The sequence below is a fragment of the Lactuca serriola genome, chromosome 1 (assembly GCF_051521515.1).
Source record: "Lactuca serriola cultivar US96UC23 chromosome 1, Lser_US96UC23_V15, whole genome shotgun sequence".
Classification (NCBI taxonomy): domain Eukaryota; kingdom Viridiplantae; phylum Streptophyta; class Magnoliopsida; order Asterales; family Asteraceae; genus Lactuca; species Lactuca serriola.
The window spans coordinates 24,262,266-24,274,697 of record NC_136408.1 but is presented as its reverse complement, the minus strand read 5'-3'; the positions used below and the strand labels follow the sequence as shown (position 1 = coordinate 24,274,697).

At 33.1% G+C, this 12,432-nt stretch overlaps 1 protein-coding gene across 1 annotated transcript; it reads right to left on the bottom strand.

Moving 5' to 3' along the window:
- Positions 1-3,096: 3,096 nt before the first annotated feature.
- On the bottom strand, positions 3,097-7,856 carry LOC145052571 (uncharacterized). The gene is made up of 8 exons (XM_079000410.1): positions 7,601-7,856; positions 7,064-7,499; positions 6,724-6,968; positions 6,571-6,678; positions 5,468-5,909; positions 4,695-5,350; positions 3,573-4,565; positions 3,097-3,494 (listed from the first exon to the last, which is right to left on the bottom strand). Exons 1-8 carry the CDS (start codon positions 7,854-7,856, stop codon positions 3,097-3,099), a joined length of 3,534 nt encoding a protein of 1,177 aa, XP_078856536.1.
- Between the last annotated feature and the right edge of the window lie 4,576 nt (positions 7,857-12,432).

Below are 12,432 nucleotides of genomic sequence, written 5' to 3'. Positions count from 1 at the left end.
CGCTTAATTGCAAAGTTCTTATGGGATCTGCTGCCCTCACGACTTTAAAACGCGTTGTGATAGGGAAGGTATCCACACCCCTTATAAGGAATGCTTAGTTCTCCTTCCCAGCTGATGTGGGATCAGATCTAACCCATTTTCCGTTTGTAACATCCCCCTCTGGCACGTATTACAATATTGTCCGCTTTGGGCCACTCGGCACGAGGACTTCCCAGGGGGTCACCCATCTTGGTACTACTCCCGCCCGAGCACGCTTAATTGCAAAGTTCTTATGGGATCTGCTGCCCTCACGGCTTTAAAATGCGTTGTGATAGGGAAGGTATCCACACCCCTTATAAGGAATGCTTAGTTCTCCTTCCCAGTCGATGTGGGATCAGATCTAACCCACTTTCACCCCCCCCCCCATTATAGGGTTCGACGTCCCCGTCGAACACATCGACCCGTGCCCTGGCTCTGATACCATTTGTAACATCCCCCTCTGGCACGTATCACAATATTGTCCGCTTTGGGTCACTTGGCACGAGGACTTCCCAGGGGTCACCCATCCTGGTACTACTCCCGCCCGAGCAAGCTTAACTGCAGAGTTCTTATGGGATCTGCTGCCCTTGCTTCAACCCTTCCTTCTCTAAACATTACAATTTAAGTCCCCATTTTACTCTTTATCCCTTGCGTCCCAAACTTTACTACAATAAAGACCCCAATTTCTAGGAATTATGTCATTTAGCTCCTTATGACACACACACTGGTATCTTATTACAAATTAAGGGCCACTATTCGTTTATTAATTTCTATCTATTTGTTTATTTAATAAATGAGATGTTACATATTTAGTTAGGCAACCCATTTGTATTATTTGTAGTATTTATTAACCGTGAGAGGCGCAATTATTTTGCATGGGAAATTATTTTCATTAACATGGTATTAGAGCTTATTCTCTCAACCCTAGCCTATTCCTAAGTTCGGCCGACGTTCTCCTCTTGCTTTATTCTTCTTGGGTACTTGTACCTCGGCCCCAAAATGCTAATGTGGTTAACTGTATTTGGTTGTTTAAAAAGAAACTCAATGAAGATGGTTCTCTAGCTCGATACAAGGCATGTTTGGTCTCTAATAGACGCAGTCAGCATCCCGACATTGATTGTGATGAAACATTTAGTCCAGTTGTTAAACATGCAACTATTCGAACCGTTCTCAGCATTGCAGTCTCTCATCACTGGATGGTTCATCAGTTGGACGTGGAGAACGCCATTCTTCACAGCCATCTACAGGAAACAGTTTATATGCATCAGCCGCCGGGTTTCCGAGACCCCTCTGCACTAGATCATGTTTGTCTATTACATCGGTCTTTTTATGGCCTCAAGCAGGATCCACGTGCATGGTACCACATATTTGCTCAATATATTACTCAGTTCAGCTTCACCAACAGAAAATTTGATACTTCTTTATTCATCTACAACAAAGGGGGTCACATTGCCTATCTTTTACTTTATGTTGATGATATTGTGTTGGCTGCTTCATCCACAAATCTTTAACATCAAATTATTACATGTCGAGTTCTCCATGATTGATTTGGGTGCTCTCAATTATTTTCTTGGTTTAGCGGTCGTTTGAGATCTTCATGGCATGTTTCTCTCTCAACTAAAATATGCAACAAAGATTCTAGACCGTGCTAAAATGTCTAACTGCAAACCTGTTTGAACTCCAGCCAAAACGTCTACCAAATTTGATGGCTTAGGCCCTCCTGTTGCTGATCCGACATTATATCACAATCTTGCAGGTGCCCTTCAATACTTGACTTTCACTCGGCCGGATATCTCTTATACAGTTCAACATGTGTGCCTATATATGCATGATCCCCACGAACCTCATTTTTCAGCTCTCAAGCGGATCCTTCTATATGTGTGTGGCACTCTTGATCATGGCTTATAGCTGTATGCTTCTCATGCTCGTGTTCTTGTTGCATACTCTGATGCAGACTGGGCAGGATGTCCCTCCTCTAGAAGATCCATATCCATGTATTGTGTCTTCCTTGGAAAGAATCTTCTATCCTGGTCCTCCAAACGCCATAGTACCATTTCCAGGTTGAGTGCTGAAGTCGAATATCGTGGTGTTGCAAATGTTGTTGCCGAGACCAGATGGCTTCGCAACTTACTCTGGGAGCTCTTTTATCCATCGCTAACAGCTACTCTTGGTTACTGTGACAATATCAGTGTCATTTACCTATCCACCAATCCTGTTCAGCATCAACGCACTAAACATATTGAGATCGACATCCATTTTGTGCGTGATAAGGTGACCTTGGGACAAATTTGTGTTTTCATGTCCCCTCTTCATCCCAATACGCTGACATTTTTACCAAGGGGTTACCGTCTACTCTGTTTCTTGACTTCACATCCAGTCTGAACGTTCGTTCTCGACCTCTCATTTCGATTGCGGGGGGCTGTTAGACGTATATATGTATTACTAGGTTACTACCCGTGGAAATCACGGGTCAAAAATTGAAAAACATATTTATATTATTAATAAGAATTAAGTTTGTTTAGCATTATTTGTAATGATTATTTAAAATTAAAATTAATATAATTTTGTAAAAAAGTATATAAATTTGAATATATGTTAAATAGAAACGCAATCAATCCATCGAAAGTTAAATATGAAAATAACTAAAATACATCTTTGAATATGTGAATGATTTATGAAGTGTGAGGGCAAATCAATATTTTTTGTAATGAGGGAGGAATCAAGAAACACTATGTGGCGTCAATTAAAGTCTGAAAATGAAATATCAAAACAAACTGAATATTATGGATTACAATGCTATATAAAGAATAAATTATTTAAAAAAAATGTTACCAAAAAACAGAAAAAAACATAATTGTTAGAATTTAATGGGTAAGAAGCAGTTATAAATTCCTAAAAACTTCCTTATACACAACATTTGAGGTTTTGTTTGTAAGTCTACCATCCTTATCTAAAATTAACAATTTCAGTCCTTCTCTACTTTGAACTCTAGATAAGGCAACATACAGTTGTCCATGTGAAAAAACAGGATCCTTGAGATACAGACCAACCTTTGATAACGACTGCCCCTGACTTTTATTAATTGTCATTGCAAAACATACAGCCAATGGAAATTGTCTTCTTTGAAATTTGAAAGGAATTTTTTTTTTCAGATGGACTTAAAGACATTCTTGGAATAAATGTTTGCTTTCCGATATTAGTTCCAGATATTATAATTGCCTCAATAACACGTTTGCCAAGAGATTTCACTTGTAGTCTAGTGCCGTTACATAATCCATTTTTCTGATCAATGTTTCTTAGTAACATAACTGGAACACTGACTTTTAGAATTAACTTGTGATTTGGCAAACCTGATACCTTAAGACCATTTAAAATATCCGGGGAGTATAAATTGGGATCAAACTGATCATGAACAAACTCGGATTGGCAAAGAGTATCTGAACTTAAATATTCTACTTCGTCTCCGGGAAACAATGCTAACAAACGATCATTGATTTGTTGGACAACTTCATTTTTTGGAGCTAGTATAGCTCTTTCTTAAAAATAACTCGTACCATTGAAGTTTTCCAAGATTGAAGGATATACAAACTCAATTAATGAACCTATAGGATCATGTGGATCACTAATGAGAATATCATCCGGAACATCAATAATCGCTTCACCATCGTTCAAACCACCAACTTTTCCTTCTCCTATGTCCAAAAGCCAGTTTGCAAAATTTTGTATTTTTCGAATATCAGATGGATCCTTTCCAACGGTTAGTCTCATGTTTTTTGTTAATCTATGGACTTTGCATTGTTGCCATATATATGAAGAGCTTAAAGAAGCATTAACGATATTTTGTCTACTACCTCCTTGAACAACAGGTAGAATCTGCCTGAAGTCTCCTCCAAAAACAATCGCTTTCCCTCCAAATGGAATATCTGAGTTGGTAGACTTATCAAACTTACATACATCTCTCAGAGCTCGATCTAAAGCTTCAAATGCATGTTTGTGGACCATAGGTGCTTCATCCCAAATAATTAATGAGCTTGTTCTTACTAATCTGCCGAGTTCACTATCAGGCGGTATCTTACAAACAGAATACTCGGTAAGATTCAACGGAATTATAAACCGAGAGTGTGCTGTCCTACCTCCAGGCAATAATAAAGATGCAATACCACTTGAAGCAACATTTAAAACTATATCACCATTACATCTAATTGCTGCAGATAACGTCTTCCAAAGAAAGGTTTTGCTTGTTCCACCATATCCATAAACAAAAAACACACCTCCTTTATTATCATTGATTGTAGTCATGATATCAAGAAAAATATTGCGTTGCTCGTTTGTTAATGCATGAAACATACTATCAAACTCTTTCTTTAAAAGCATTATGTCATACTCCAGCTCCTCCATGATAAGTCGATTATTTGAATAAGAAACTGTGTTGGAATCAGGGTAAGGCATTTGTTTATAATTTTTAAGACTCGTGTTGTTACGAAGTAAAATCTGTTCGATCTCGAACAAAGTCAGGTTTTTGAGTTGATCCTCATTGAGTGATAAACCTGTAAAAAATGAACAATATGTCAAAAAGAATATAATATTAACCAGTTTAATGGTAAAAAAAATTATACCGTGCATATTTAAAATATATAAAATCCGTTTTTACATATAATGATACAATATTATAATACCTGGAGACTTTAATCTACGCTGTTGGTTGTAAAGAATACCATCTGACAAGTGTTGCCATGTATTTTCCCAAACAAACTCTGGTCTACCCAAACTGTTAGACATTAACATCGTAGCAAATAAGAAACGAAGATAAAAACCAATTCCTGAATGACTTGCTTCCTTAATTGCATCAACGTATTCTTTGTCATCATCTAAGAGGCCCAAAGCACAGCATGCATCTCGAAAAGTAGGAAATTCTTCACCGTTTACCGTGCGGATTTCTTCAAATGATTTTGGACCTTTCACTATATTTAAAAGAATCCGTAAGAAGTAGACTTCGCCAAGTTTAGGTGAAACAGAGTGAATCCTTCCTATTGAACGTCCAATTTTCCTTGGCTTCCACAACTTATCAACAGGTTCCCAAACAAACTTTGTAGGAAATTCAACATATGTAAGTTTTCGTGCATCTTTATTAATTTTATTACATTCCATCCAAGATGTGAACATAGAAGCAACAACTGAAGGTTGTTCAAGAACATCGTCAATATCATCGTCTGCGGCATATATGACTTGTTGTTGATCAGGAAGATGAAAAGGTAGTCGCATCACAGAAGGATATCGGTAATGAACATCGTATTTAAATATTCGCCATGATGCTTCACATGCAGATATATATCTACAATCATAATAATCTTTTATTTCATCGACAACCTTTTAGTGATTAGAATCAGCGTTGATGTCAACAGCAATTGTAGCTCTATCTGGACCTTTGTTTATATATTTAAACAGATACTTTATGGAAGATCCCTGATTGCACCATTCAACATTAATGTATGCCTGATATCTTTTCAACAGATATTTGTTATATGGAACAACATTTCTGTTGTCTAACTTGACACCTGATTTTTCGACAAAATATCCATTGTTTCTTCTCATATATAAGGGATAACCGTTGACATCAACCGAAGAATGATCACATAATTGCTTTGGAAAATTTTTCGAACATTGCTTGTCAACCATGCATGGACAATTCATATTTTCAGCTCCACAAGGACCATGTATCATGAATTCACTTACAAGAGAATACAATTCTGGATCTTCATTGATATTTGGAATCTCAGCAGAAATAATCGGATCAATATATTCAACAGTAGGCCGCTTGGAGTTAGCATGCATAAACAGACAAATATGACAATGTGGCAAACCTCTTTTTTGAAATTCAATCGTATAGACCACTGCAAATTAATTTTATAAATAAGATAATCTTTGTACTGGATGAAATATATTTGCAAATAACCAAAAATATTAACAAACTAAATAATCATTATAACAAAACTATTAGAAATAAATACAAGTTTTATTACCTCCTTGAACAATGCCGAAAATTTTATTTTCCCGTATGTCTTTAATCAAAGCATCGAGCTTTATTTTGAATAGCCTACATAAGATATCAGGTCTATCTTCTGGATTTAGTGAAGTGTTATGAAGAAACCTTTTAACTTCAGGCCATTTTGGATTACATGTAAAGGTTATGAAGAAATCAGGATATCCAACCATTTACATAAGGACATGGCATTTGCATCATATAACGTGCACCACCAGTGAATGAAGAAGGTAAGATTACACGTTGTCCAACGTTGGATATATCTTTATTCCCTAGGTTCTGTTGAGTACGTAACTTTTCATAAGACTCACATCTAAGAATTTGTTGTTTGCTCCTTATGAAATGTAATCTCTCACTTTCAATCATAGTATAAGCATCAACCAAAAACTGTTGGAACAACCTTTTTGAATTAAAAATTAGTGAAAAATATTGATCCCTGTCTTGTATTCTATAAGAAAAAAACTCTCTCATTGTACAGTTGGGCCTCTTGTTGTTGCTTATTGGTGTAATACCTCGATGTAGTATGTCAACCCTATAACCATCATCACCATATGGAAACAGTAGTGGATACTGAAGAGGAAGGTATGATGGATGTAATTCACTAATACGCCGTAGAGAACCTGATGACGTTTAAACAACAATATCTCTATTATTAATTGAATCACCAATATCTCCAACAATTAAAGCGGCAACCTCAGAAGCAGATGGTAGGTTGTATATCCTTCCATCTTGGTCCCTTCTTCCAATAAGTCTCAACTTGATATCAACATGAGGGTTTTGATGAAAACAATCCCTAACCATTCTATAAAACTGAACCAAGACATTATTTGAATCCAACATCAACTTCAAATCTTGTATAATATCATTATCAAGGACAGAAAAATTTGACGTAGATCGTTGATTCTCTCCACTGCAAGTAACATGAACATATAAACATAAGATAAATAAATAATATAATGTTGATGAATAAGATATCTATTAATGTGATAATTATGAAAAGTGTACCCAAAACATGTCCGTCTATTTGCGATCTCATTATCAGTATCGTATATGTACAACTGAGAGAATTTTGGTTTTAAACCATGTTCCGGTAAAAGGCTTCCGATACTATGATAATTTTGACCGCTAAGTCTAAAAATGTATGGAGCATTTCCTCTATTGATTGAGGAATCAATCTTTCCACCCATTGACGTAAAAGAAAACATAGAATTGTAAGAACTAATGTTCTTCATGAAGTGTTTGCTTTTAGAATCTCCCGATGTAAAAAGATGGGCATAACTTGAAGGTGCATTCTTTAAAGCTGGTAGTTCAACTTTGCCATAACCACAACATAAAGAATAATTTTGATTCTCATTTTTTTTACATTTGATAGATTCATCTTTCCATAATTTTGCAAAACATGTTTGCCATACAACAATCTGATCACCATGATCCAAATAATCTGTCAATTAAGGTTGACATAAAGATGTTAAATTTGTAAGTTTATATAAGTGAAAAATATTGAACGAACAAATGTAAATATTATATTTTTATCAAAATTACCTTTTGATATACCGTTGTATATGTTTTGCTCATTTTGACCATCGATTTTGTCTTGATCGGATCTCAAACCAAATATTGGAATAGGAGTTAAACTTGGCCTTTTTTTCTTTGCTTTATTATTTGGATTAGCTAACAGGACTGAAGACGATTTTGATGTTATTGTAGATGATTTGTTGGATGTGTCGCCATTTGAAAATACAGAGAATTGTCTAATATTTGTTAACGGCGATTGACAACTATTATTGGAAATATCCATGGCCGCGGAAAAAAATTGAAAATATACATTGTTAAATATGATACAATAATAATATATGTTACAAATTAAAATGGTAAAATAAATGAGTTACCGTTGGAAATGTTAGATAACGGAGTTCTAACATTTAAATGTGATGGAGGAGGTTGTAACATTGCTTGTTTTGATGTATTTGAACTTGTTTTTGATCGGTATGTGCTTTTATTTCGATGTACAACTCCTTTGAATTCATATACAAATATTAATATTATATAAATATGAATATTGATAAAGAGATGATATAAAAAGACGATGATGTAATAAATTTTATTACATATATTTAAAAAAAAACTTAAAAAGTTTAAAAGCAATCAAGTACGTTACCGTTTGAATCAAATTTCGTGTTTGGTAATGGTGTCTGAAAACTGTTATTGGGAATATCGATGACTGAAAAAAGAAGATTGAAATGTAGATTATCAAATATGATACAATAACAACATATATTATAAAAAAATATGGAAAAATAAATGAGTTACCGTTGGAAATGTTAGATAACGGACTTCTAACATTTAAATGTGAAGGAGGAGTACGTAACATTGTTTGTTTTGACATATTTGCGCTTGATGTAGATGTGGATACACTTTTATTTCAATCGACAACTCCTTTTAATTTGATTGGAAATAATATCTTATTAGAAATGGATAAATATTAAATAATCTTGTAAATTTTTAATTAGTATATGAATACTAATAATGATAAATAGATAATATAAAAAAATATGGATGACAAAATTTTTATTTTACATATTTAAATGAGAGAAAAAAAAAGTGTATAAGCAATCAAGTATGTTACCGTTTGAATCCAATCTGATGTTTGGTAACCATGATTGAAAACTGTCATCGGAAATATCCATGACTGGTAAAAGAAGATTGAAGATATACATTATTAAATGTGATACAATAATAATATATATTATAAAATAAAATGGTAATATAAATGAGTTACCATTTGAAATGTTAGATAACGGAGTTCTAACATTTAGACATGAAGGAGAAGTTTGGAAATTTGATTTTTTTGAAACATTGGCACTTGATGTAGATGCGGATAGGTTTTTATTTCGATGCACAACTCCTTTAAATTTGGTTGCAAAAAAAAATTGTGATAACAAATGGATAAATTTTAAATAATAATGTAACTCCCCAAAATATTTTATGAATATTAATATACAAAAAGACATAATACAAAAAATGAGCATGTGAGAAATTTCAATTTAGATATTTAAATTTAAATTTAAATAAAGAATAAAGAAGAAAAGTGTATAACGAATTAAGTAAATTATCATTTTCATTTATTTTAAAAAGATGTGATGTTGATGTAGTTGTATGGATTCATTCGGCCGAACCTTTTTTTTTTTTTTTATTGTCCAAGTATAATTTTCTTATTCTTCTTTTTTCTGTAGCCTGAACATGATAGATATTCCTATTTGAATCTGCATAATCAAATATACACACATGAAATAGTTATAATTCAGATTAAAAACATTGATAAAGAAAGTTGTAAAATATATAATGAACGTACCGTTATCACCAGGGTTAGTAACATTTGTAGAAGTTGGAATTTGACCGACTGATGTAGTGTACGAATGTAATTGTTTTGTATTATCCAGATAGAAATTATTTAATTTTATCTTCTTATTAGTCTTAAAGGAGTCCATGTTAGTAGTTGCTATCTGAAATGGAACAAAATATATAACTTTATACAAAAACATTATATATTGAAATATATTGTCAAATTTAAAAATAAAAAAAAAATATTGTCGATTGAACTTACGTATGACATGAAATACAAAAGTACAATGCCTTTATATGTAATGTTTCCGAATTTTGTTGCAGATATAATTTTTTTTGTACTGTATTGTTGGATTACCTTTTTCTTTCATTCTGTTATTTTACTTTGTAACTATTGGAACTAATGTTTATTATGTTATATAAATATAAGCATTGTTGGAAAAGATACTATTAGGGAGGATGATTTTGATGAATGACTTCCAATTCCATAGTTACAGATTATTATATATCAAAGATATTAGGTCCAAACATATTAAAAGAAACTATATACCCCTGATGTGAAAATTACCAATATGTCCTGGAGTAGTAGGCAGATAAACCACTATACAACATTCATAATTAAAAATAATAATGATAAGTGAAACCAAGTAGGGGTAAAACCGGTAATTAAAAGTAAAACAAAGAATTGAAACAAAGAAAGGGTAAAACCAGTTTCTTTCAGAAACATGCTAAAACAAACTATATACCCCTATATAATTGGCGAGGGCATTTTCGTCCATTGGACTTACTTATAATATGAAAAATAAAGCTACAATGCTTTTATATGTATTTTTTTTCAAATTTTATTGCATATATATTGTTAATAAAAGTGTTGATATAAATATATAGTCGCATAACAAATCTTTAAATTTGAGAAACTGATTTAGATAGCAGGAACATAAATTCTTAATCTTAATCTTAATATCTTAATCTTAATAAATTAATAACATAAAGTTAATTGGCGTGGGCATTTTTGTCCATTGAAGTTAATTATAAATTCTTACTTATTGCAGGCGGTAAGGTGTCACAACAAACATTCATACAAAAAAATCAAAATCCGAAATAAACATGCTAACAAAAAATATATACCCTGCAACATGTAATGCCTTTATATGTACTTTTTCGAATTTTATTGCATATATATTGTTAATAAAACTGTTGAGATAAATACAGAGTGACATAACAAATCTTTAAGTTTGATAAACAGAGTGAGATAGCAGGAACATAATAAGAACAAACCGACCTAATAATCAAATTCAAACAGGGATTGACAAAAAAACAGTGATTCAAGCATATCAAACCGACCATAAAGTCCCTGTTGAATGTCCATATTCAGATTAATGTCCTTAATGCCTACTGCCATATTCAGATTACTGTGTCTAATGTCCTTAACTGAGCATATAACGAAAATTGATTAACACAGCAATCGAGAATCATGGTCGTACATATACACAATCAGAACAAAAATTGATAATAAGAAACTTACAGAATTACTGTCGTTAATGTCCTTAATCGAGCATATAACGAAAATTGATTGAAGCATATGAAGTTCAGAAAAAACAAAAAACAGAGGATTGGGAAAAAAAAATAAGAAACTTACAGAACGATTGAAGTTGCCGATTGAAGAATGATTCTTGATTGCTGGAACAATATGCAGTAAATAATGAATGTTATTCCTATGTTTCAATTATATATCGAACATAACAACGAAAATTGATCTTGATACGATTGATCTTCATACCATAAAAAGATGCATTTAATCGGCCATATAACGAAAATTGATTCAATAGTCCTTTCGATTTCCATCCATAATCGGAATTGCACATTGAAATTGTCATATTGCCATATTCAGATTGTCAAATTCCAAATTTAATTTAAATTAAGTTCCGATTCTAATGGTACGTGAGACCCAGCATGGGTATAATTGGGATTTTACATTGTGAGGAAAACGATTTTTTGTATGACACGTGGCTAACCGGTTTTGTTTATTAGTAAGGGAGATATATAGTTTGTATTCTCTTTTGGTATTTAGTTAGGCATCCCCAGGGGCGGACGTAAGATTTTACAGTAGGGGTTGCATGAGAGAGTTAGGAGTTGCACGGTAGTAGAGAAAATAAAATTTTCGAAAATTTTATCACTGTGGCCGGAAAAGTTAGGGGTTGCCGGTGCCACCATGAACCACCCCTAGGTCCGCCTCTGGGCATCCCAATATTGTATGTAGTTCATTTGTATTATTTGTAGTATTTATTAATCGTGAGGCAAAATACTTTTGCATGGGAAATTATTTGCATTAATAGGCTTTCACACATGTATCCTTGTTTGTGTGGGATTGATTATATTTGAATACTTTTGCATGGGAAATTATTTGCATTAATAGGCTTTCACACATGTATCCTTGTTTGTGTGGGATTATTATATTTGTCATATTAGTATTTATGTTATTTTAATAATATGTTTATGTTTTTTTTTTTTTTTTTTTTTTTTTTTTTTTTTTTTTTGAACCGACAAATCTAATCTACTCCTAAACTAATATCACCTAATTTCACCTATGTCCACGATGAGACTTGAACCCTCGACCTCAAAGAGGAAAGGCACCACCTGATACCGCTGGGCTAGAAGCCCTTTGGTAATAATATGTTTATGTACTTGTGTGAGTTTATTAATGAGAGCTTTGTGTGATTCACAAAAGAGAGTTCCAAGTGTTAGTTTATTTTAAGGCGTGTCTAAGGGGGTGTTTGGCTTAGCTTTTCAAACACAAAAAGTCATTTTTGGAAAAGTTACAAAAAGTCAGGATTTCTTGACTTTTCCAAAAAGTTCATTTTCCTTATGTAAAAACTTCAAAAATAGCTTCTAAAAGTAGTTTGTCAAACATCTTTTGTTTTTTTTCTTTTCCAAAAAGGACTTTTAGCTTTGAAAAGCTAAGCCAAACACCCCCTTAGACACGCCTTAAAATAAACAGAATTTCTTGACTTTTCCAAAAAGTTCATTTTCCT

Coding starts and splice junctions, on each gene's coding strand:
- LOC145052571 (XM_079000410.1), bottom strand. CDS start 7,856: ATGGATATTTCCAATAATAGTTGTCAATCGCCGTTAACAAATATTAGA. Junction 5,910..6,570: donor GGTTGACATACTACATCGAG/GTATTACACCAA, acceptor ATTAATTTGCAG/TGGTCTATACGATTGAATTT. Junction 3,495..3,572: donor AATCTTGGAAAACTTCAATG/GTACGAGTTATT, acceptor ATCGTTTGTTAG/CATTGTTTCCCGGAGACGAA.